The sequence below is a fragment of the Martes martes genome (genome assembly GCF_963455335.1).
Source record: "Martes martes genome assembly, chromosome: 15".
Classification (NCBI taxonomy): Eukaryota; Metazoa; Chordata; class Mammalia; order Carnivora; family Mustelidae; genus Martes; species Martes martes.
The window spans coordinates 2,855,038-2,881,105 of NC_137903.1; the positions used below are offsets into that span (position 1 = coordinate 2,855,038).

Sequence of the window (26,068 nt, forward strand, 5' to 3'; positions counted from 1 at the left end):
GATACGGAGTTCTGGGAAGAGGGTCTGCACCCCATCAGAACAGTACTGAGCACCAGAGAGCCCCTTGCTGTCCCCATCTTTCGCTGGCATCATGGATCTTGCCCACGTGAGAGGCTACCGTCCTGGTGTCTGACGTACCCTCCTGCAGAATGACTCTTACCGGCCCTGGGATGCTGCCTTGATGCCGCCTCTCTCTCTTGGGGACTTTGCCTTTTGTCACCACTCTTTCAGATGGGTTTCCCACAGCTGGGACCTAGTGTCATGTCCCTCTTCCCTCTATAGGGCTCTATTCTTCCTGGAACCTAAAGTTGGGAGGCATTTGGGGCCAAATTTAAGCATAGATACCGATTACACCTGGATTTCTTGCTGTCTCTAAAGGCCAGGCGTACATTCTGGAGAGCATTTTGTACCTGCTAATATGGAAACAAGACACAGAAGTCACTCTTTCATAACAAAAATACGTATTCCCTCTTTAGGAAGGACATCACTTCCCTGCCCCCTGCCTCAGCCAACTAGCTTGCCAGCCAAATTCATGAGGCTAAGATTAAAACCTCAAATTGGATGAAGCTTTGCTGTATGTTACACTTCCCCTTGCTCCGGATTCTGACACCCATGGGGAAAGGAATAATCTTTGAAACACACTTAGTTCTTTTTATTTCACTATTCCAAAGGTTTGCAAAGCCTTGCTGTGTTATTTACTGGAAGTCCTAAACAGGGCAGGTGTAAAATCAACGTCATCCATGGCTTGTATCAGCTGAAGCACACCAGTCCTCAGTGAACACACCAGCTGGCGACGCCCTATCGTTTTTACAGCGATCCAAAGTTCAGCGTCACCCCAGGTGACAAATCCCTTATTCACGTGAATAAAAGCCACTCCAAGCAACTCTACCACTTTTCTGGAGACCTAGGAACAGATGGCATGCTTTTTAAATGCTTTCTCCTGTGGTGGACGCTCAGCTCTTGAATTATTTGGGAGTCGGTGGGCAATGGGAGGGGTGTACCCCGTGGGCCCACTGACTGCCTGTGTCGCTCCCTCCTCTGTTGGCTCGGGCCACGTGGGTTCCTGGAGACATGAGGCTTTGCCATCTGAGTTGTGAGAGTCACTGGCTCTCCTGGGCCTCCAGGGTTGGTGCTGATCTCTGGAGCCTCCAAATAGTGGGTGTTGAACAACCAAACCGTGGAGCTTGACTGCCCCATGTATGGGGGAGTTTGATCCTGGGGGAGAGGAAGACTCGTGAAGGCCCCCAATTCTGAGCGGATTGGTGTGTGTCCTATACCTGTATTCATCCTCTTCATTAGTATCTTCATCATCAGTCACTTACCACCCGTCCATCTAAAAGAGGAAACAAAGTGTTTCAATTGTTCATGCAGAGATGGCGCGTTCAAAGCTTCCGGCACCCGGAGCACATGGTCATGACAGCACTCTTGTGATCCTGGCCAGACCACTCGCCCTCCCTCCTTGTTCCACGGGCCTGGGAGGGGAAGGCCCACCTGCCCTGCTTTCACGAGTCTCTACTGTGTAGAAATGCGGTGTTTACTGAAATGCTGCCCATTCTGTTCCCAGAGAACACGCAGACTCAGGCGCGGGGTGGGGTGGGGGCAGACCTTCACCCCGCCTGCGGGATGGAAGGAGAAGCTTGCGGAGAACAGGGGAAGGCATCAGGTGCTCCCAGGGTCTTCGAGGGCCCCTCTGGGTAGGGGGCTAGCGGTCCAGAGCTGATGGTGCACACGGGAGATTCTCATAGTTTTCTGCAGCATCTTCATGGGCCTGCCCTGCAGTGTCTTCTGGTGGTGCCTTCTTCAGCTCCGAATAGATGACTGCAGGTTCCTGGTGGAAATCCCACAAACAGTGAGCACCTAAGCACAGGTGAGGGGAGGAGAGCTCTGCGAGAGGGAGGCGGAAAGCGTGACCCACCTCATCCTTCCGATGTGTCCTTGGTGAACGTGGTGCTGGATGGGAGGAGGGAAGACAGCATTAGACTGTGGGTGACATATTCCGACTTACAACCCACTCACAACGCATTTCAAAATCTCTCCTCCGCAACTGGGCTCTTGGTGGTTTGCTCTGCGGGGTTCTTCCACCCCCACACACTGATAAAGCCTTTCCCTGCCCACCAAATGCCCAGAGCGACTCTCTGGATGATCTCCTTCTCTCTCCACTGCTCATCGCCCCAGCCAAGCGGTCCCCTGCTCCCGTCCCGCCCCCGTTCAGGGCCTCTGTGGGTGCACCGGTTGGGAGAAAGTGGAACACGGGCTTCGCTTCATGCAGGGAAAGTGGAGGAGGCTGGAGAGGGGGTTGGCGTTCTAAGGCCACACAGCAAATTCCCAGCAAGGATCTGCAGTGAAGCAGTAAGAAAATTCAGCGTGTGTGTTTCTTCTCTTTCCAAGGGTCCTCTGGATCTCTTTCATTCATTTATTAGTAAGTATTCAGGAAACAATGACCTTCTATTAAGCTACAAGGACAGAGAAACAACAAACTCAGTCCCTGTACCCAAGGAGTTTATAATTTTTAAGAGGAACAATGGACGTGTAGATGTATGCAACACGTACGATGGGCACCCGATGGAAATACATAATGAATGCTGTTGTTGCCAAAAGGCTAACCCATCCTCCCAGGCTTGGACACAGGGAGGGTGGGCAGACGTTTCACGGAGGCACCTGAACTATGTCTTGACATGTGAGCAGGGGTCACCGGGTAAAGTAGGTGGGGGAAGGGCATTTCAGGCAGACAAGAGACATGAGCACCAGAGCATGCAACAGCCCAGTGTGAGCAGGAAGATGGGGAGGGTCAGCTTGGCTGGAGTAAGGACAGAGCTCTGGGAGGGGCCAAAGTGCAGGGGGAAGCGAGGGTCCAGCTTTGGAATGAAGGGTCACCGAGGCCGTGAATCCAGGCCAGGGTGTGATCGGCAGGGCCTCTCAGAGGGATCGTGCTGGAAACAGTGTCTGGGGACCAGAGGAGGATGAGATTAGAAATCAGACCATTTGGGAGAATTATGATTGTCTACACATTAGGTTATGAGAGGCTGACACTAGCAATTAGCAGTCATGCATTCTTTTAAAACAATATTTGAAGAGGCCCATAGTTTCCCAAGCACCTCACTGGGTGCTACTGGTAAGTTTGTGGAAACACTAGTGTCTGTCCTCAGAGAGTTTGTGGGGTCCGGTGGCAGTGCACATGGCTCCGAGGGGAGGGACACAGCCGTATGGTGGCAGTGTGGGAGCAGATGATGCCTTCCTTCCGTGGCCCACTCCTACTTGAGAGGCCTGATCAGAGGCCCCTCGTAGATCCCCTCATGCATGGCTGCCTCACCTCCCCTGGTCTGGAAGGGGTCTCACCTGGATTTCCGTTTGTTTGCTGGCTGCTCCAGATCTGGGAATACACCAGGTTGTCATCTCCAGGATTCACTGTGAGAGAGGAGATGACAGCTCGCTCTAGCCAAGAGCCCACGTTCTAGACTCTTCTCAGCTAGTAAGTTCATCTTCTGTCTCAGACACAGTGCCAGGAGTGTCATTTTCAAGTTGAGTGTGACTCAGTCTTGGGCAGTTGCTCAATCTCCCCTCCCACCTTGGCTCATCCCTGGGGCCCTGGGCTACTTAGGAAGTCTCACCATTGCTGTACACTGGCTGCAGCTCCATCACGGCTGGTGGCTCAGAGTGGGGGGGCCTGTGGGGGTCTGTGCTGCAGGGTCTGGACCAGGAAGGCTCCTGATGCTCCTTGGGACTGTAACTGGGACAGACAGGGAGAGACACAGGGATAGAAGGATTTGTGGATCACACCGAGTCTCAGGAAGACCAGTGTCCAGGAGGAGCCCAGCGTGGTCCCTGTAAACATACCACGGTTGTGGGGACGCCTGGCTGGTTCAGTTGGTTAAGTGTCGGGCTCTTGATTTTGGCGTAAGTCATAATCTTAGGGTTGTCAAATCGAGCACCGCATCAGGTTCCACACTCAATGTGGAACCTGCTTGGGACTCTCTCTCTGATCTTTCCCTCCTTCTCCCTCTGCCCTCTCCCTGCTTGTGCTCTCTCTCTCTCTCTCTCTCTCTCAAATAATAAATAAATAAAATATTCTTTAAAATATCATGGCTGCCTACCCTGAGTCTGCCTGACTCTCTCAAGAGAACTCAGAAGGTGTGTGTGACGCGACGTGTGGCCCAAGATAGCGTGACAGCCAGGGACGACTGATGAAAAGTCAGCGGGCCAAAGTGCAGAGTCTCAAGGTCTTTTCAGTAAACAGTTAGATCTGCTCAACTTCTTCTTGTTCTCAAACACTTAAATGTTTAAACACTAATACACAAAGACTTTTGCACCCCCCCGAAACGCAACCTTCGTCTTTTTTAAAAGGTCCCTTTCAATACTCCGGCTCATATCACAATCATCTACCTTTCCTGTAAAATACCTTGATAGATCTCCGGGAAAAGAGTGTTTTTTTCCCCCCACTTCTGTTTCCTTCTGCAATCAATACTGTGAATTGAACATTACCAGCATTTAATAATTACGTCCCGAATGAGTGTGTGGTGGAGGAATGAGGGGGAAGTATGAGGTGGATCCCTGTGACAGAGGACTCCACTAGGGTGGGCGCAGTGAGCTCTCCACCAGGGCACATCTGAACAGGTAGACTGACACGGAGAGCAAGTGACATGAGTCCTGGGTATGCAGAGGTCTGAGTGAGTATTATCATAGATATGGCTGGAAGTGGCTTTCTGAATCACATTTTTGGATGTTGTAAGAATTTGAAAATGTTAATAGGAAATCCAGTCAAATATTTTTTAATGTACATATAACCCCGTGGCCCTGTCTTGTGGGTATGAATAGGTCCTGACAATGTTGTCAGCACACGAAAGGAGACCTCACCTGGGTATTCCAGTGGCAGGAAGTCCTCCTGAAAAACAGAAGATCAGTGATCATGAGTGAGCTGTGTAGGCAGTGGGCTCCACATCAGAATGCCCTTTCCAGGAAATCAGATTCATTTTAGGTCTCAGCCATGGCAGATCTTAGAGAACATCGGGCTCTATCCCCCTGTGGCATATTACTGATGAGGAAGGTGGGGTCTGGAAAGATGGTTGCCCAGAATCATACTTATTCAGTCAGTGAAAGCAGCATGCACTCTAAGGAGGTGTGGCCAAGTAGCACAAGAGAGACAACTTAGTACTTCACTCTGGGCCCAGGGCTTCTCCTCTTCCTCTTCTCTGTCCTGGCTGCAGCCCCAGGAGATGGAGACCAGAGACAGAGTTCCTACACCGGGTGAATAAATAGGGCTCCCATATCCAGCTCAGACCTGTCTGTACCTGTGGTCCTTGCAAACCCGATCAGCTGGGTAATACTGTCTTCTCCACACCCCTTCTCCCCTTCTCTTTCACCTGTCTGATTCCAACTGATCTTTCCTCCTCCAGGGCTTTCCCTGGGGCCAGCGAGCTCTGAAGTGACCTATCTACACACATGTGGAAACCTGCAGTATTCAGATCACCATACTGGATGGCAATTACCTATTTGTAGGTTTCCCTCCAACTCTCTCCATCATGAAAGAGGGGGTTACTTGAGGCTGCAACCTCATCTTAATTATTTTTATTTTCCCAGTGGATAAAATGTTGACAATATTCAGTAAAGTTTGGTTCAGCAACTGAACAAATTAAAGTATATACTTTGAGGACTAAAAAAAGGGGGCACATTGACAATTTGTATAATAGGTGATTACAGGTAAACCTAATCCAGAAGGCTACTCCATCAACCTTGAAAATATGGCAGTTTTCCATCATCAGTGAGACACTGAAATCCTTTTGGCCTGCCCCAATGCAGGACGCCTGCTAGAGCCCATTCCTGACTGCTGCCTATTTATCTGTGGCTCTGCATCTGTCTCACTGGGCTTAGACACCATGAATTATTATCCCAAGTAAACATTCTCATCAAAAATGATTGATGTCTGCAAACCATGAATTAAACTAGAGGTGCATGACAGCTCCTTAGAGAAATTGCGATTCGCATCAGTCAACAGCCCCTGTCCTCCCTTGTGGGTGGGTGAGCTAAGTCTCAGGATGTGTCTGCAAGTCTGTTTATCTCTTCATTTGCAAAAGACAGAATAGACCTAGAAGGTGGCTATTTACAGGACACAGGTTAGTATCACTGAAGACGTATGGGCTGGTCCGGGACTAAGCAGTTGACGTGGATACCACCAAAATGGTAAATAGTATCTTTATGACCATAAAGAAACTGGGGCTTGGAGAGTTTAATTTACCTGCTGGATATCAAGTGTCTGGAAAATTACATTACTGGAACTTTCATCCAGGCAGTTCAGTCACAGAGTTAATACAGTTACCACTCTCTTTGGTAATGGGTTGGATACACTCAGCCTTAAGGAGCAGACAGAATTCTCTTTTCAAAAAAATGGAGTAAATACCCAGCAGTACAATTGTTGGGTCATAGGGTAGCAACAAAACTGAGGGTTTTAGAGGGGAAGGTGGTGGGGGTGTTAGTCCCATGATGGGTATAAAGAAGGGCACATGTTGCTTGCAGTACTGGGTGTTCTACAAAAACAGTGAATCGTGGAACACTACATCAAAAACTAATGATGTACTGTATGGTCACTAACATAACATAATTAAAAAAAAAAAAAGAAAAGAAAAAGTGGAGAGGGCTGAGCTCCTCCCTGAGCAGGCTGATGGATAATGAGAAGGAAGTTGGCAAGATTGTGAGATGAGGAAGTCAGATACCCTCTGACTGGTAGACTGTCAGAATTTCTTACTGAGTTTGCTGTTTAAAACAAGACTTCCTCTAGATCGAGATGTTAGAACCTCCTGGGTTTCTGTTCTCATGGATCACATAAAATGATAGCTGCTAATCTTGACTTCCCTGTGTTGGGTGTTGTATGGCTGAGCAATCTATTTTTTGACCATTATTAACTTCAACGGTAAGGTCTTAATGTCTGCACTTATAGTATGTTTTTAATTAGTAAGTGACACAAATACAGGTGATAAAACAGAAAAGTAGTTTTGAAAGTAGGGGATGTGACCAGCCTTCCGTAAGTCACAAATGTACAGTGGAGAGAATATGGAGTCAAAGGCTAGGAAGAACCCCAAGTAAGCCCCAACTCTGACTGTTAATAGATACACGAGTTTGGAAAGATAACTTATGAAATATCTCTGTTTTTTTCATCTCTAATATGGCGATAATAATACTGACTGAATTGAACTGAGATGTAGTTATTGAATAACTGGGAGTAGACAAACTACAAAATCACATATAATAGGCTTTAAATGAGTGATACATTTTATGATGAGAACCATAAAGCTTAGTGCTCTTATTCCTTTCATATATATTTTAAAAAATGATATGTAGACTTAATTTACATGTAATGTTATTTAAGAAAATACTAAATAGCTTTAAAATATCAGTCATAAAATATTGGTGCCATTTTTCATGCAAAGAAACAGGACAGAGGCTCATTAATTGACCTGAAAACAAAAGAGTAAGGAGACAATGCTTGATCAGCATCATTAAGAAAAAAATATGTAAGTTTTTTCATTAAATTGAGATCCAAATATTCTTTTTATTTCTTTGTTTGCTTGCTTGATTTTCAGCATAAGCCCTAAGAAAGGGAGAACATAAGCATTTGGCCTGACAGAAAAGGAAGTGTCATGTTATGCCAAGTGAGAGACAGACAGAAAGAAAAGTTTTAGTAATTCCAAAATATAAAGTAGTGAAACCTTACAGGCACCCAAGACACTGAATTAAAAAGTCCATTAGTTCAAGAATCCCTGATCCATGAGAAACATTTAGAGAGGAAAAAACCGCAGTCACAGAAGAACAAAGGATGATAGTGTATTTCTTGTCAGAAACAATGCACACAAGAAGATAGTAAAGCAATATCTTTAAAATATGTAAAGAAGAAAAAATTTCTACCTATAATCCTATAACATCAAAGGCATCTTTCACAATGAATGCAAAACAGAGACTTTTACAGACTATATAAAACCTGAAATAATTCATCATCAGCAGACCCATCTATTAGAAATGTTAAAAGAAATCTTTGGGGCAGAAAGAAAATAATACCAGATGGAATTTGAAGATACAAAAAGAAATAAAGGAAATCAGAAGTGGTAACTACTTAAGTAAGTATGTAAAATTCTTAAATTATACTTAAGTCTCTTAAATTATACTTAATCACTAACAGGTAAGTGACTGTATACAAAAGTAATAGCACTGCAGCTAGGAGGGAAGAAATGGAGTGCACAATGGAATATCCTTTTTTTTTTAAAATTTCACTTATTTCTTTATTTATTTACTCATTTAGAGAGAAAGCGAGTGGGAGGAGAGTCAGAGGGAGAGGGAGAAACAATCTCATGCAGACTCTGCAGCTCAGCTTGGAGCCCAATGGGAGGCTTGATCCCATGACCCTGAGATCGTGGCTCGAGCCAAAATCAAGAGCTAGATGCTTAACCGACCGAGCCACCCAGATGTCCTATAATAGTAATATTCTTTTTTTTTTTAAGATTTTATTTATTTATTTGACAGAGAGAGATAGAGATCACAAGTAGGCAGAGAGGCACGCAGAGAGAGAGGGGGAAAGCAGGCTGAGCAGAGAGCCCGATGCGGGGCTCAATCCCAGGACCCCGGGATCATGACCTGAGCCGAAGGCAGAGGCTTTAACCCCCTGAGCCCCCCAGGCACCCCAGTAATATTCTTACACTATATGTGAAGTGACTGAATGCATCTGAAGGTAGACTGTGGTAATTTAGCTATCTATACTAGAAATGCTAAAACAACCAGTGAAGTAAACATAACAAAGAATTATATACCTAATATGCCAACAGAGGGAAAAATGGAATCATAAAAAATACTCACTTGGTCTAAAAGAAGGTAGAAAAAAAGGAAAAGGTAAGCAAAGAACAAATGGAACAAATAGAAAATAAATAGCAAAATAATAGACTTTAAATCTAGTCTTATCATCACATTAATATAAATGATCTAAATACCTTAGTTAAAAGATAGAGACTGTCATATTGGATAAAAAGCAACAATTAATTATACGCTCTGGATTTATGAAAAATGCCTTAAATATAAGGGCCTATATAGGTTACAAGTGAAAAGATGAATAAAGAAATACCATGTTAGGGGCACCTGGGTTGCTTCATCGGTTAAGCATCTTCCTTCAGCTCAGATCACAGTCCTGGAGTCCCAGAATCGAGTCCTGCATCAGTCTCCTCACTCAGCGGGGAGTCTGCCTCTCCCTCTGACCCTCCCGCCTCTCATGCTGTTTCTCTCACCCTCTCTCTCAAATAAATACATAAAATATTTTTAAAAAAGAATACCATGTTAACAGTACTTTATTAATACATTAGTATCAAAGACTACTTCAGAGTAAATGACACTAACAGGGATAAAAATATCATTTCACAAGGATAAGCTGATCATTTCACCAAAAACACAAACAATTACAAACATTTATGCACCTAATAAAAGAGCTTCAAAATACCCAAGGCAAAACTTGACGGAATTGTAAAAAGAGATGGGTAAATCCATAGTTGGCATTGGCGATTTCAATACCCCTCTTTCAATAGCTGATAGATCAAGTAGAAAATCATTACGGATATAATAGACTTTAGCAACACGACCAGTCAAGTTCACCAGCAGACCCATACTCTGAGAAATGTGAAACATACTTCAGGCAGAAAGAAAATGATACCATATGGAAATATGGAGACACAAAAAGGAATGACAAATACTAGAAGTGGTAACTAAATGGGTGTTACCTTGACATCAAGTCTGATAAAGATATGATAAGAAAATAAAGCTACCAAGCAGTATCCCTCATGAACGTAGTTGTAAACATTCTTAACAAAATTTTACCACATCAAATTCAACAGTCAGGACCAAGTGAAGTTGACCTCAAAAATGCAAGATTGTTTTGACATTCAAAATTCAAAATCCGTACCAGTCGACTAGAAAAGAAAATCACATGATCATCTCAATCAATGTAGAAAAAGCATTTGACAAAGATTTTCCTTATAAAAATCCTCAGCAAATTATAAATAGTAGGGACTTCCTTGGCCTAATAGAGAGCATCTACCAAAAAATCCAAAGCTAATATTATCATATTAAATGATGAGAGACCAAATACTTTCCCCTAATATCAGGAAAAAGACCTGCTATGCTGATATGCTATATCTGCTATCACCACTTCTATTCAACATTATACAGGAGGTTCTAGCCAGTGCATTAAGGCAAGAAAAAGAAATGAATGTAACTCAGATGGGAAAGGAAGGAGCAGGACTATCTTTATTTGCAGATGACAGAATCACCTACATAGAAAATCTGATGGAATCTATCAAAGAGAGACTGGAACTAATAAATATGTATATAGCAAGGTTTCAAGATATAAGATCAGCATAAAAAATAAATTGTCTTTCTATATACTTGCAATGATAAAAAACTGAAATTTTAATTTCTTTTTTTAAAATTTCTTTTCAGCGTAACAGAATTCATTGTTTATGCACCACACCCAGTGCTCCATGCAATACGTGCCCTCCTTAATACCCACCACCTGGCTCCCCCAACCTCCCATCCTCCGCCCCTTCAAAACCCTCAGATTGGTTTTCAGAGTCCATTTCATTTCATTCTCAGCATTCGTATTAATTTTCCAAATTTCACAATATTTGACTGGCACTCAAATATATCTCAGAATGTATGGTTTGCACCATGGCTATTACCTATTTTTTGTTGTAACAAATGAAAGACTTTTTAATATTATTCCTTTTGTTCTCAGTAAGCTTTGAACCGGGGGTGGGATGGCAAATACTTACCTTTCTAATTTTTAATTGGAAGCAAAACTCTGCTACCTAGTTTAAATCTCAGATTAAACACATGGAGTGACAACTTCATTGAGAAATGTATTCTGCCTTCTTGTCACTGTTGCCTACAGAGTGCCAGTGAGTAGAACTGAGGGTTTACTATTTGGAAGAGAACAATCATCTTAAGAGAACGCACTACACAAGTCCAAATTATGATAGCCATGGCAAAAGTCACAACATCAGAGGGTAACACATAGACACCCACCTGATTTCCTTTGGGTCCTGAAGTAACTCACCAAATAAGCAGTAGCAGCAAGGCCAGGCATACTTAGCAGGCACCCGATGATGCCCACGGTGATATGGATTGCTTTGCTTGTGGAAAACCCTAAATGGGAAGACCTGTATTTGAGTTCTGGTGGCAAGTGTTTTTGACCTAGACAACATGTAGGTGGGGAGTAGAGATCTATCAGAACAGTTTTCTTCCAGGTTCTGATTCCTCCATTTGAATTATCTCCACTATAATTGGTAATTTTCAAAATAATGGCCCATGGTTGTCAGCATCTAAGATTGAAATCTATTCCCTTTCCTTCCCCCATGAAATCAACACAATCTCTAGAAGCCCCAAGCCTTGGTGTGCATGTTCAAAAACTTTGATGGTAGAATTTGTACGTCTGTAGGAAAAATATTTTATTGACCTTAACTATAATCTGAAACTCAGGTACCTCCAACACACCTGTGATGTTGAGTGTCACCATGTAACTTCTCTGGACCCCCAGGCCATTGTCAGCCCCACAGGAGTAGTTTCCAGAATGTTCTGTGGTCAGAGAGAGGTTAAAAGATGCTCCTCCTCCAGAGGGGGATGATGTGCTCCCCAGGATGACATCTTCATGATAAAACCAGTATAAGATTGGGGGAGAGCCTCTCTGGACCTCACAGCGAAGTTCTAACAAATCTCCCACCACAGCCTGGGGCCGGGCAGGGTTGAGGGTGAGGACAGGGCGAGACACTGGAACTGAAGGAGGAAACATAGTTCATCAGTGGTTTTAATTGAGTATGTATACCAGATAATAAAGGAAACATCCAGCATAATTTAGTAGTAGGAGTATAGAGCTAGGATCAAGACAAGTCCTACCTGTGACGCTGAGTGTCACTGCCTCACTGAGCTGGGCCCCCAGGTTGTTGTCAGCTTCACAGGCATAGTTTCCAGAAAGTTCTGCTGTCAGAGAGAGGTTGAAGGAGGCTCCTCCTCCAGAGGGGGCCGAGTTGGTCCCCAGGATGACGTCCTCATGGTAATACCGGTAGAGGATCGGGGGAGAGCCCCTCAGGGCCTCACAGCGAAGCTCCACCATGTCCCCCACCACGGCCAGGGCTCTGGGTGTCTTGACAGTGAGGATGGGGTGGGATGCTGGAACTGAGTGAGACAGGAGCTGTCAGAGAGGGTCTCACCTTACTTTCCACCTTTGCCATTCCTTGGTTGGCATTTACACCTCCACACGTCTTTTCCTTGCCTTCTTCAGAAGATCCTTCTGGCTGACAAAGAAACTAAACCCTGGCTTGGGAACAAGGTTGAGTGAAAAAGAGAGGAACTTACTTCTTGGTGTGACTCTGATCCAATTACTGAGGATGGGGCCTTGAATATTGTCGGCTGAGCAGTAGTACCTCCCAGCGTCCTGCTCCTTCACTGCAGCTATCCGCAACTCTGCTGACAGGGCACGCATCATCTTCCTGCCCAAATTTCTCTCTGTGCCCTCCCGGTGCCAGGAAAATGCAATAGTCCCTGTACCCTTGGCTACTGAGCAGATAAGGACCATATCTCCTCCTTCAATCAGCTGGCCCCCAGGGGGCTGGATCTCTAGATTCACATCAGACACAGGAATCCCTAGGAGGACAGAGGAGAATTTGAGAAGGTCTCAAAGGCAGGTGCTACAGAACCAAGGAGAAGGCTGGTGTTGCCGCGAATAAGCCAATAGCAACAGGTACAGTAGGCAGGGTCCAAAGTGGGTAATTGTACATTATTATGAAGGGAACATTACCTGTCCCCACACACAACAGTTTCTGTCCTCGGGTAATGTGGGCACCAGGTCTATCTTCTTTTAAACCTAACGTTGACCACAGTCAAATTTTAAAGACCTTTATCTCTAAGGCACCTCTGTTGCATCAATGGACCATAAAGAAAGAGAACAGGGAAGGTTCCTTGTATCCTGAAGTGACTTGATTCAGAACCCAAACCCCTCTCCATCCTCCAAGCCTCCTCCAGTCTCAGCACCACCTCCCCACCTTCTTCTCTATTTCAGTTTGTGTTTATCTTTCTCTTTTCTGATTATTTTGGAACAACTTTTGATTGACACATGGACACCCCAAAGGGCCTCTGCAGACTGACTGCATGTGGTCATTGGTGCTTCTTGTTAACCGTTGACCCACTATAGAATGTGCCCTGTATGTCTTTGTGGCCCTGACAGGTTAGACACCCTGCAAGTGATCAATAATGATTATTACCTAACTTAGATGGAAGAGAATGTTATAGGGAAGTTAAACCAATGTTGAACCTAAGAGAAAAGGATAGTGGGATGGTTGGTAGCTCCTCTCTGCCATGTTCACTATCTCAGGGAGCAAGAGAGGTAATTCTCTGCTCTCCTCTCCCTTCCCTCTGCCCCAGAGACACTCACTCTGTACATGTATCTGGGATCTCAGGCTTTCTTTAATGATATTGGGAGTCACTGTCTTTGCCTGGCACCAGTAGGACCCTAAGTCTTCACTCCACATGGTGGGGATCTGGAGCTCCGAGGAATTGCTCCAACCAGGTTCCAGGACCTTATCTTCTCTGAAGAAACAGAACTGAAGCCAAATGAATGACCTTGGTGGAGGGAGCCAGGTCTCACATTTCAGTTTCACTGGGCTCCCCTCAATGGGCTGGGAAGGTCTGACTCTCAGCACAGGTTGTGGAAACAGCTCTAGGGAGAAGAACAAAAACAGTTCCCAGGGCAGTGAGACTCCGAGCTCCTGGAGAGGGACATCTGTGTTCTCAGCACAATGTCAGAAGGTAGAGACCCATGGAGATGGAACCACCTCTCACCTCCTTCCCGTGGCTGCTCAGAAGAGGCCTCTCATGAGGTCCCCACTGATGAGTACCCCTCTTTGATCCCCACACAGTTTCTCTGTCAAGACCTATTACCCACAGGAGTACAGCCATTACCTTGAACTTGGATCTTTAAAGGTTTTGAAATTTCTTCCCTTGTGCCCCATAAATATTTCCTAGAAGCAGTACAATGAAATTTACTGTTGTCCATGGAGACTGAATGTATTCTGACCCCTGACTGATATTGTGGCCACTGTCTCATTTTTTCTTTATTTTTGTAGTAAGTCTTTTCACAAATATTTTCTTCTTCCTTCCCCTGGCATCTCAGAGTTACATCATCTCCTTCAAAGACAGGGTGTGAAGCCTGGAGGATCAGCCAATCTGCAAAGAGTGAACAAACATACTCCATCTGTTTCTTTCTTCAAACTCTCACTTCTGTCCTTGAGGGAAGAACTATGGCCCTGCACACATCGGTGAATATCCTCCACCACCACTTCCATGTGGCCCCACTACTAATACTCTCTTGTCCTAGATAGTGAACTAATTTTCAGAAAATGTACCTAAGAGATCCTCATATGTATCATGAAAAGAGCAATTTTCTACCCTATCTTCCTTCAGACCCGAGTCCCTTCTTGCCTGGTGGCTTCTGGGTTACTGACATGTCTCTGGATGGAGGAGACGGACAGTGTACTGTCCTCCACAGCCCTATCTCCTCATTCTCCCAACTAGGGTCAATTCATCAAATATCCTCATGCCTGCTTACAACACTGTCTGTGTTCCCCGCGTTCACCCAGCCTTCAGACACGTGCCCAGCAGCTTGATTTCAGAGACTCACTCCTTTCTTTCCTCACCAGATAAAAATTCCACATGCACAAGGTCACTGAGGGAAGATCTTAGGGTCTTGCATTTATAATATCCAGACTTGTTTATTTGGATTGTTCCAGGTTTACGTCCCAAGAAAATCCCATCGCAATACCAAGATACGTATCTCTGGGCCTGAGAATGGTCATCCTTGCAGGTGAGAGTTACTTTCCCTCCCTTGAAGGTTCTGGACCATGGAGGGTCGAGGAGAAGAAAAGCTTTTGGAAGTGCTCCTAAACAGGAAAGAGAAAGGTGCAGGCAGGTGAAGGCAGACGGGAGGTGGGCTGAACCCAGGGGAGGTCCCCAACTGCTGCTGGGCCGATTCCCATCAGGAAAGGAGCAGATACAACTGGGGGACATGCCTGGGGCAGAACCTGCTCTTCCTCTCCCGTTGCACAGGCCAGAAGTGGGCAGGTGGGTGCCATAAGGGAGAGGTCTCAGGTCCCTGGGGTGGGTTCTGAAAAGCTTGGGAGATGGGATGTGGAGCTGGGGACGCACTATGAGGGCCTCTGAAGGTGGATGATTCTGAAACGTTCTTGTCCTGTGCATTCCTGTCAAGGTACGGGTGGGCCTGGGATGTAGTCTCTAGACTCTGAACAATCCCTTCCTACATGGTTGCTCATAGGTAATGGACAACATATTTTTTCCTGCTTTCATTACTTTTAAACTTTGCTTCACTTGAGATTCTATGGGGAAGGCAACTTTTGTCTGCACTCCGTCTAAGTCAGACACAATAAAAGATGAAGGGACACAAAAAAATTTGAATGGAGAGGCATGGGCTGCTCGAGAAATCCCCTTTGTATATAAAATTGCAAATGACAAATGGGACCAGAAATTGAAGCAGGACAGCAGCATGAGCTCCCTGTGGAGTGTATGAAGATTTGGGTGCAGCACTTCCTCTGTGAATAGGAGCTGCTTTTCTGTCCTTTGATGGTGGCTCTAGCTTGAACATATGGGTGTGGGGGATGGTCCTTAGGGAAAAAAAGAGACAGATGGAAGGTTCTGGACATTAGCCTCTTGCCTCTGCAAATGCTTCCTTGCCCTGCACTGATGGGGAAAGGACAGAAGGCTGCAGGGATCACAGGAGGCTCTGCTCACTGGCCATGGTGACAGGTGTGACCCCAGAGTGACAGCACCACTCAGTCTGGCACAACCTCAGCCCCCATTTACAGGGACAGGCATGCTGGCTGGAAGGACCAATGCCCACAGAGCAGGAGGGAGAGGGAAAGGAAGACTGACCTGATTGTTCTCGTCCGGGAGCTGTGAGAGAGCCAAAGGTTAAAGGTTAGCATGGGGTGACACTGTTCCAACCCTCGGTCAGACTCTGAGAAATTCCCAGCAACCCAGCCACAGTCCCTTCTTGGGCTCTTCCTCCCATTTCTTTCCGCACATTCCACACCTCCCCTGGCCCCCAAACAACAATGCAGCCTCTGATTTCTGTGATGAGCGTGAATGGCTCGTATCTGCACCCCTGGCCGCCTTGCTGTGCACGCAGTAGCCTGTGCTCCCTCTCGCTCTCTTCTCTGGCCTGAACTGGGCGGAGCAGAGGCAGAGAAGGGCTTGGAGAAATGCTTTATCTCCCCCTTTCTCCTCACTTCTTGGGCACTGTTCCCCCTACTTTTCCTTTTTCTTTTTTTAAGATTTTATTTATTTATTTGAGAGTGAGAACAAGAGAGAGCACAAGCAGGGGGAAAGACAGAGCGGGAGAGAAGCAGACTCCCTGCTGAGCAGGAAGCCTGATGCGGGGCTTGACCCCAGGACCTCGGGATCAAGACCTGAGCCAAAGGCAGAAGCTTAACAGCTGAACCACCCGGGCATCCCTCCCCCTACTTTTTCAGTATCTGGTTAAATATTGGCTTAAAATGTCGGGAAGGAGCCACGTTGCTCTGCAGACCTTCCTCCCCTCGCCCTTGTAGGCAGTAATTGGGCATTTAGAGGTGTGGTTTCTCAGAGAGAAAAATCCAAGCTTCCTATGAGGTGAGAAAGGAAACAGGCAGGAAGACAAGGTGCCACAAAGGATGGCCAGGTCTCTGGAGCCTTTTGGTTTAGCTGGAAACCCAGCTCTGCTCACTTTCCACCTCTTACTGTGTGTCCGAAGCCCAAGGGGAAGCAGAGAAAGAAGCCCCCTGGCTTTCCCTCCACCTGCTGACAGGAGGAACTTGGGCCTCTGTCCCAGTCTGACCCCTACTCACCCAGGATCAGCAGCAGCAGCCACAGAAGCACAGGGACCTGGTCCGGCCGATGGCAGGGAAAGCCCATCTCACCAGAAGCCAGGCTTCTCGCCCGTCTGTGAAGGACGGCCAGAGAGTGGTACTCAGATAAGGCCCGCAGAATTAGAAAAAGGAAGTAAAATAATCAGGTCTTGCTGGTGTTCTCAAAATGTGAATGTGGCTACCTTCCTACATGGCCCTTCTCGTTCGGGCTGGTAGATGTGCTATTTCCAATGTTGGTGGCCACCTTCTGGTGGTCCACGTCTGCCAGGACAAATGTCTCCAAGGCTGTGCCTGGGTCCTCAGAAAATGCCAAGCTACAGATTTCCTAGTATGCAAATGACTTTTTCTTCATTTCTCAAATGGAAACCCCCTTCCTTACCTTAAATTCATACAAACTTCGGTGTCACATGAGGTCCTAGTACAGATGCACTTGGTCAGTCTGGCATCTAAGTGTGTTTTATGATGGGAGCCCCACAAAGTCAAAGGGTTAAAGCAGATGTAAAACCTTTTGAGCTTTATATAACGTGGCCTGAAGTTGCTGAAGAGGAAAGTAAGAGAAGTTTGCAGACTGACTCAGCTGGTAGAGCGTGCAACTCTCGATCTCAGGGACACGAGTTGCAGCCCCACGTTTGGCACTGAGGCTACTTAGAAAACAAAAACAAAAACATATCCCTCTGCAGTTTAGCAGAATAGGCTTCCGTAAGTGCCCCTGAGACCTGCACAGATTGGGGGTAAGTGAACAAGCAGCCAAACGCGAACCTATGTTGTGGGGGTCTCAGCCTGTCAACCACCACATTGCGCCTGGACCAGCCCCCGTGGTTCTCACCATTGTCCCCTGCAACAACCATCAGGAAACACAGCGTGGGAGTTGGGGGGAGTTTGTTACTCACATGTCCTGGGAAGTACATGACACACCTGGGACCACACAGCAAGGCCACAAGACTGGGGTTCTTCTGCTTTTATTGGGATCAAGGTGGAGGGCACTTTGGGTTTCATGGGTTTACTCTTTATTGGAGAATTTAACATAAGAGCAGAAATTTAAGTTTGTGAGGAAAAAACAACAACAAGAGATCCAAATGGTCAGTTAGTGAGATCAGCCAAGATCTCTGAAACAAAGGAGGGTAGGGTGGAGGGAGCTGGCCTCGTCCCAGAGGCCAGGAGCTGCCACCATGCAGTGGGTGCTCTGGGCACCACAAGCTTCAGGCAGGCCCTTGCCCTATAAAGGGAAACCCCCATCCACTCACACAGAAACCCTGTGTCCAGTGTGGACCATCCCCAGAGGGGCCCTCTGCAGCCTCAGGGTCCAAGTGTCTTTCCTAATTATTTCCTGTTTCAGCCCCACAAACACTTCTCATAGTTTGTCAATTTCCCTCCCCAGTTCCGAAGGGTTCTTGGCCATTATCTCCTTATCTTTCTGGTCCTTCCTTCCTTCTTCTGAAATCCTCACAATGTGGATATTGATCTGCCTCATGGGCTTTTTTTCCTTTCTGCTCCCCTCACTGAAGTATTTCTGTTGACCTGTTTTCAGCTCTCTGGTCCTTTCTTCTGTTGGGTCCCTAACGAGGAAAACAAAGGCAAGAGAAATCTAGCTTAAATTAAATCTCCTTATAGCTTGCATCCCACTGATAGATCCCTGAGACATGTAGAGTGTGACCTTCCTCGAGGAACTCACGGCTGCCTTAATGTCGTTTTGCTAGAGACTAAGAGTATCTTATCTTAACGGCAGCTAGACCCTCAACATCTCAAAATGCTTGCTTCAAAATTCCTTTGAAACTTACTTTATCTCTACCCCACCTCCCTCCACAAACCTAAAAGTACAGAACGTCACCCATCACAATGCCAGTGCAGTTCTTTCTGTCCACAGGTCCTGTCCCTGTGTTATAATAAAATCACTTTTTGCACCAGAAATGTTTCAAGAATTCTTCCTTGGTCATTCACTCAGAAGCCCAAAACTTCAAATCATATCACTTACATCATTTTGTGTCCAATCTGGGGCTTTGAATCCACTCATCTGGACTCTGATCCTTAATGCCAATTTGGTGAGTACTTCCTCTCCTGTCCCTTTACTTTCACTCCAGGAGCTTTTCAAGGAGTATGGTCTTATTGAATACTTTCCTGTTGATTGCTCAGGCTCTAATCCTCTAGCCTGTGGCCACTCTAGGAAGAGGAGAAATCCTGTCTTTTGGCTAGAAGTTTACCCTGGCCAAAATGGTAATAAGACCCAGAAACTTGAGGACCTCTCTTTATTCCTGTCCTTATACAAATTTGTCTGGTTTGGGCACAGGAAAGCTACCTAAGTGACTAGCAAAGCTGCTGATCATAAGACTCCCATCTGAGGTTTCCCCTTCTTTGGTCTAATGTGATTCTCTCCACACCCCTGGCCTAGCCCCTTCTAGCCAAGGGACCTCCACTAAGAACAGCCCCAAACCAGTTAGAATTAAAACCCAACCAAGGATGTTTCCTAGAGAAACTGGCTGTAAAGCTTACATGTATTGGGATGTCACGTAGATCATGATGGATTTTTGTCTTTTCTGTTTTTCATTAGTGTCCTCTATTGACAAAACTGGGTAATGTTCCCTTGTAAAGTTTTTCTGATGTTTTCCATGGTTTAAAAATGGCAGGTTTCTCATGGCACAGCACTGCATTTCAGTCCATTCTCTGGCACCCATTTGTAGTCTAGAATGCAATGGGGAAGGAGGGGCTCTTGGCATCCTTCCTGTGGGGCCCTTATGGGATCGCCATATGGTGATCAATACCAATTCCTTTGAAGGGTGCCTCCAGTGGCTTTTGACACCTGGAACTTCTGACATCCTGGTGTGACACCATCCGGGAGTTGGTTGGGGGATTTTTTGGTAATAGACTTTCTCTACTTTTCTAGGAACATGGGATCTTCTTCTTCAGTCCCCAAGACTCTCCTTTGGAATAATTTTAACCCACTGGAATCAATTCAAATGGCAAGATCTTAAAAAGACAAAAGCTGGAGAGTTAAGATGGTGAAGGAACACCCTAAGGGTGCTCCTTAGGGACAAGCACCCTAAGCTCGTCTCTCCCCAACATAGCTAGATAGTCATCAAATCATTCTGAACATCAGAAAAATCAATCAGAGTTCTGAGAAAACAAACACTGCAAGTCTACAAGTAGAAAACTGACCTCCTTCTGGAAGGTAGGAGGTATGGAGAGTTGACTTGGGGGAGATACAGCTGAGCTATGGCAGCACGGAGTGATCCTGCTTTTGGAGGCTACCACAAAGTGTTATAAGGAGCAGAGTGCACAGTCTGAACTTGTAGACATCTGCTATTGTGAGGGGCATGCCAGGCTGACAGGTGCTCAGGTGGCAAAGTGGGGCAGAGTGCCAGGAGTGACAGTACAGTTGGGTGAAGATCTCCTGGGTTCCAAGAATATGTGGTGTCAGCGTGCACGCGGTTCCCAGGCATAGGTGTGGGGATCTGGCTCAGAGCAGCGAGTCTTGGTGTTGGATTTCTGATCCACCTTGCTGTAAACTGCAAACAGCTGTGTTTGTGCAACTGCTTTCCTGGGAAGGCCAGCAAACAACAAAAGCACAGTAAGACCCTCCCCCAGAGGAACAGTGTGGGTCTGCACCACAAGAATTCCTAAAATTTGGAGTTCTGAAACTCAATTGCATGCCTGAGATAAAACAGCTCAGAACAGGCAGGGCGAAAGCAGAATTCACACAGAAACCAGGGACACAAGAAGGGTGAGTGATTGCACTTCTGTAAGTGTTCACTGAAGAGTGGGGGATGCAAACTTACATCTCCCGGACTAGAAAGCTGAGCACATCCCACCCATCAGCCCTGAAAAACATCAGGGAGCAAGGCAGTGCCACCTAGTGGAGTCCAGTGCCACTTACACTGAGTACCACCCCTTTGTGGTACACCTGTGCTCTGGAGGTGTATCTCCACTGAAAGAAGTCAGTGTGAGAATCAACTCATCAGGGAAGGGCACTGACATCAAAATCCAAGAAGCACAGAGAACCCCCATTGAAGTCAACAAAAGCTGACCATTGTCAAGGCATATCATAGTCAAATTTGCAAAATACACAAAGAAAAAGAATCCTAAAAGCAGGAAGAAGAAAAAAGGTCCTTAACCTACAAGGAAAGAGCAATGAGGTTCATAGCAGATCTGTCCACAGAAACTTAACAGCCCAGAATGGAAGGACACGGTATATACAAGTTGCTGAGTGGGAAAAATATGCAGCCAAGAATATTTTGTCTAGTGAGGTTGTCATTCAGAATAGAAGAAGAGATAAAAAGATTCCCAGGAAAAAGAAAAACTAAAGGAGTTTGTGACCACTAAACCAGCCCTGCAAGAAATTTTAAGGGGGACTTTTTGAGTGGGGAAAAGAAAGATCAAAAGCAACAAAGACTAGAAAGGAACAGAGGATATCACCAGAAACACCAACACTGCAAGTAACACAATGACACTAAATAAATACCTTTCAATAATCACTCTGAATGTAAATGGACTAAATGTTCCAATCAAAAGACCTAGGGTGTCAGAATGGATGAAAAAACAAGATCCCTCTATCTGCGGCCTACAAGAGGCTCATTTGAGACCTACAGACACCTGCAGACTGAAAGTGAGGGGATGGAGAACCATCTATCATGCTAATGGATGTCAAAAGAAAGCTGGAGTAGCCATACTTATACCAGACTAACTAGATTATAAAACAAAGACTGTAATAAATGTGAGGGGCATTATGTCATAATTAAGGGGTCTATCCATCAAGAAGATCTAATAATTATAAATATTTATGCTCCCAACTTGGGAGCACCCAAATGTGTAAGTCAATTAAAAGTGAACAAAGAAACCCATTGATAATAATACAATAATAGGAGACTTTAACACCCCACTTACAGCAATGGACAGATCATCTAAGCAGAAAATCAACAAGGAACAATGGCTTTGAATGACACACCGGACCAGATGGACTTAACATATTATTCAGAACTTTTAATCGTGAAGCAGCAAAATATGAATTTTTTTTGAGTATTCGTGGAGCATTTGCAAGGAACGTATGGGGTCACAATCAGCCCTCAACAAGTACAAAAAGATTGAGATCATACCATGCATATTTTCAGACCACAATGCTATGAAGCTCGAGGTCAACCACAAAAAAGAAAAAAGAAATTGGAAAGACCTCAAATACATGGAGATTAAAGAACATCCTATTAAAGAATGAATAGGTTAACCAGGAAATTAAAGAATAAATAATTTAAAAAAAGTCATGGAAGCAAAGGCAAATGAAAACATGACAGTCCGAAACCTTTGGAATGCATCAAAGGCAGTTCTAAGAGGGAAGTCTGATGGAATACAGGCCTACCTCAAGAAACAAGGAACGTCTCAAATACACAATCTAATATTCCACCTAAAGGAGCTAGTAAAGGAACAGCAAGTAAAGCTTAAAGCCAACAGAAGGGAAATAATAAAGATTAGAGCAGAAATAAATGATATAGAAACAAAAAACCCCAGTAGAACAGATCGATGAAACTAAGAGTTGCTTCCTCAAAGGAATTCATAAAATTGATAAACCCCTAGCCTGACTTATCAAAAAGAAAAAAGAAAGGACCCAAATAAATAAAATCATGAATGAAAAAGGAGATATCACAACCAACAATCATAAACAAAAGTCCTGGGGCAGATGGCTTCCCAGGGGAGTTCTGCCAAACATTTAAAGAACAGTTAATACCCAGTCTTCTCAAACTCTTTCAAAAAATAGAAATGGGAAGAAAATTTCCAAACTCATTCTACAAAGTCAGCACTATCTTGATTCCAAAAGCAGACAAAGACCCCACTAAAAGGAGAATTACACACCAATATCCATGATGAATATGGATGCAAAAATTCTCAATAAAATACTAGCAAATCAAATTGAACAGTACATGAAAAGAATTATTCACCACAATCAAATAGGATTTGTTCTTGAACCCAAGGTGTAGTTCAGTATTCATAAATCAGGGGAGCCTGGGTGGCTCAGTGGGTTAAAGCCTCTGCCTTCGGCTCAGGTAATGATCCCAGGGTCCTGGGATCGAGCCCCGCATCAGGCTCTCTGCTTGGCAGGGAGCCTGCTTCCCCCTCTCTCTCTGCCTGCCTCTCTGCCTACTTGTGATCTCTGTCTGTAAAATAAATAAATGGAATCTTTAAAAAATATTCATAAATCAACGTGATACCCTACATGAATAAAAGAAAGGATAAAAACCATAGATCATCTCAATAGATGCAGAAAAATCATTTGACAAAACACAGCATCGATTCTTCATAAAAACCTTCAACAAAGTAGGGATATTTGGAACATACCTCGATGTCATAAAGGTCATACATGAAAGACTTCACAGCTAATATCATCTTCAAAGATGAGAGCTTTTCCTCTGTGGTCAAGAATAAGACAGGTGTTCACTCTCAACATTACTATTTAACATAGTACGGAAAGTATTAACCTCAGCAATCACAAAACAAAAAGAAATAAAAGGCACCCAAATCAGCAAGAAAGAAATCAAACCCACTATATGCCGATGACATGGTACTCTATTTAGAAAACCTAAAAGACTCCACCAAAAAATTGGATATGTGAATTTAGCAAAGTTGCAGGATATGAAATCAATGTGCAGAAATATATTGCATTTCTATACACCAATAATGAAGCAGCAGCAAAAGAAATCAAGGACTCAATCCCATTTGCAATTGCGCCAAAAACAATAAGATACCTAGGAATTCCAATACCTAGGAATAAACCTAACTAAAGAGGTAAAATATCTGTAGTCTGCAAACTACAGAACATTTATGAAAGAAATTGAAGAGGACACAAAGACATGGGAAAGCATTTTATGCTCATGGATTGGAGGAACAAACATTGTTAAAATTCTATATTACCCAAAGCAATCTACACATTTAATGCAATTCCTATCAAAATACCACCAGCATTTTTCACAGAGCTAGAACAAACAATCCTAAAATTTGTATGGAACCACAAATGACCCCAAATAGCCAAAGCAATCCTGACAAAGAAAAACAAGACTGGAGGCATCACAGTTCTGGATTTCAAGCTGTATTACAAATCTGTAAGCATCATAGAGCTACCACATGACCCTGCAATTGCACTACTGCATATTTACCACAAAGATACAGATGTAGTGAAAAGAAGGGCCACCTATACCCCAATGTTCATAGCAGCAATGGCCACAGTTGCCAAACTGTGGAAAGAGCCAAGATGCCCTTCAAGAGATGAATGGATAAAGAAGATATGGTCCATATATACAACGGAATACTATGCCTCCATCAGAAAGGATGAATACCCAACTTTAGTATCAACGTGGACGTGACTGGAGGAGATTATGCTGAGTGAAATAAGTCAAGCAGAGAGAGTCAATCATCATATGGTTTCACTTACTTGTGGAGCATAAGGAATAACATGGAGGAAATGGGGAGATGGAGAGGAGAAGTGAGTTGGGGGAAATCAGAGGGGGAGATGAACCATGAGAGACTATGGACTCTGAGAAATAAAGGGTTTTGGAGGGGAGTGGGGTGAGGGGTTGGGTGATCCTGGTGGTGGTTATTATGGAGGGCACATATTGCATGGAGCACTGGGTGTGGTGCATAAACATTGAATCTTGGAACACTGAAAAATAAAATAAAATTTAAAACGTTTGAAAAGCTAAAAAAAAAAAAAAGTCAGTATGGTATTGGCACAAAAATAGACACACAAATCAATGGAACAGAATAGAGATCCCAGATATGGACCCTCAACTCTAGGTCAACTAATCTTTGACAAATCAGGAAAGACTATCCAATGGAAAAAAGACAGTCTCTTCAACAAATGGTGTTGGGAAAATTGGACAGCCACATGTAGGAGAATGAAACTGGACCATTTTCTTACATCATACACAAAAATAAATTCAAAATGGATGAAAGATCTAAATGTGAGAAAGGAAACCATCAAAATCCTAGAGGAGAACACAGGCAGAATCTCTTTGACCTCATCCATAGTAACTTCTTTTTTTTTTTTTTAAAGATTTTATTAATGTATTTGACAGGCAGAGATCACAAGTAGGCAGGGAGGAAGGCAGAGAGAGAGGGAGGAAGCAGGCTCCCTGCCGAGCAGAGAGCCTGATGCGGGGCTCGATCCCAGGACCCTGGGATCATTACCTGAGCCGAAGGCAGAGGCTTTAACCCACTGAGCCACCCAGGTGCCCCATCCATAGTAACTTCTTACTAGACACATTGTCTGAGGCAAGGGAAACAAAAGCAAAAGTGAACTATTGGGACTTCATCAAGATAAAAACCTTCTGAACAGCAAAGGTAACCATCACAAAACTAAAAGGCAGTCTGTGAAATGAGAGAAGATATTGGCAAATGACATATCTGAAAAAAGGCTAGTATCCAAGATCTGTAAAGAACTAGTCAAACTCAACACCCAAAAGACATATCATCCAATTAAGATGTGGGCAGAAGACATGAATAGACACTTTTCCTAAGAAAATATCCAGATGGTCAAAAGACACATGAAAAGATGCTCAACATCCCTTATCATCAAGGAAACACAAATCAAAACCATAATTAGATACCACCTCACACATGCCATAATGGCTAAAATTAACAACACAGGAAACTTTGCAGGGGATGGGAAGGATGTAGAGGAGGGGGAACTCCTGTGCACTGTTGGTGGAAATGGAAACTGGTGCAACCACTCTGGAGAACAGTTTGGAGGTTCCTCAAAATGTTAAAAGTAGAACTACCCCATGATCCAGCAGTTTCAATGCTAGGTATTTACCCAAACAATAAAAAATACAGACTTGAAGGGGTACATGTACCCCAAAGCTTAGAGCAGCATTACCATCAATAGCCAAACTATGGAGAAAGCTCAAATGTCCATTGACTGATGAGTGGATAAAGAAGTTTGGTGTATACATATAATGGAATAGTACTCAGTCATCAAAAAGAATGAAATTTTGTCATTTGCAATGATGCAGATGCAGCTAGAGTGTATGATGCTCTGTGAAATACATCAGTCAGAGAAAGCCAAGTACCATACGATCTCATTCATATGTGGAATTTAAGAACAAGACAGATGAGCACAGGGGAAGGGAGAAGAAAAAGGAGGGAGAGTAAGAAACTATAAGAGA

General features: G+C 44.5%; 2 protein-coding genes across 2 annotated transcripts; both read right to left on the bottom strand.

The window, feature by feature from the left end:
- Nucleotides 1-642: 642 nt before the first annotated feature.
- Nucleotides 643-11,119, bottom strand: LOC308356072 (Fc receptor-like protein 3). Its single transcript, XM_080824749.1, has 6 exons — nucleotides 11,047-11,119; nucleotides 4,852-4,879; nucleotides 3,609-3,727; nucleotides 3,337-3,405; nucleotides 1,916-1,950; nucleotides 643-1,828 (listed from the first exon to the last, which is right to left on the bottom strand). The coding sequence occupies exons 1-6, from the start codon at nucleotides 11,105-11,107 to the stop codon at nucleotides 1,703-1,705; spliced, it is 438 nt and encodes a 145-aa protein (XP_080680875.1). The 5' UTR covers nucleotides 11,108-11,119; the 3' UTR covers nucleotides 643-1,702.
- A 303-nt stretch (nucleotides 11,120-11,422) lies between these two features.
- Nucleotides 11,423-16,994, bottom strand: LOC308355580 (Fc receptor-like protein 3; the record flags this gene model as incomplete). The annotated part of the gene is made up of 8 exons (XM_080823898.1): nucleotides 16,911-16,994; nucleotides 15,958-15,978; nucleotides 14,709-14,951; nucleotides 13,975-14,238; nucleotides 13,448-13,732; nucleotides 12,373-12,660; nucleotides 11,914-12,192; nucleotides 11,423-11,793 (listed from the first exon to the last, which is right to left on the bottom strand). The coding sequence occupies exons 1-8, from the start codon at nucleotides 16,975-16,977 to the stop codon at nucleotides 11,423-11,425; spliced, it is 1,818 nt and encodes a 605-aa protein (XP_080680024.1). The 5' UTR covers nucleotides 16,978-16,994.
- Nucleotides 16,995-26,068: the final 9,074 nt, after the last annotated feature.

Bases quoted from the DNA above. Each gene is read 5' to 3' on its own strand.
- LOC308356072 (XM_080824749.1), bottom strand. From the start codon at position 11,107: ATGCCTGGCCTTGCTGCTACTGCTTATTTGGTGAGTTACTTCAGGACC. The intron at 3,406-3,608 runs GTGAGACTTCCT...CCTCTCTCACAG, and splicing joins GCAGCCAGTGTACAGCAATG to TGAATCCTGGAGATGACAAC. The intron at 1,951-3,336 runs GTGAGACCCCTT...CCTCCCATCCAG, and splicing joins GCAAACAAACGGAAATCCAG to CACCACGTTCACCAAGGACA.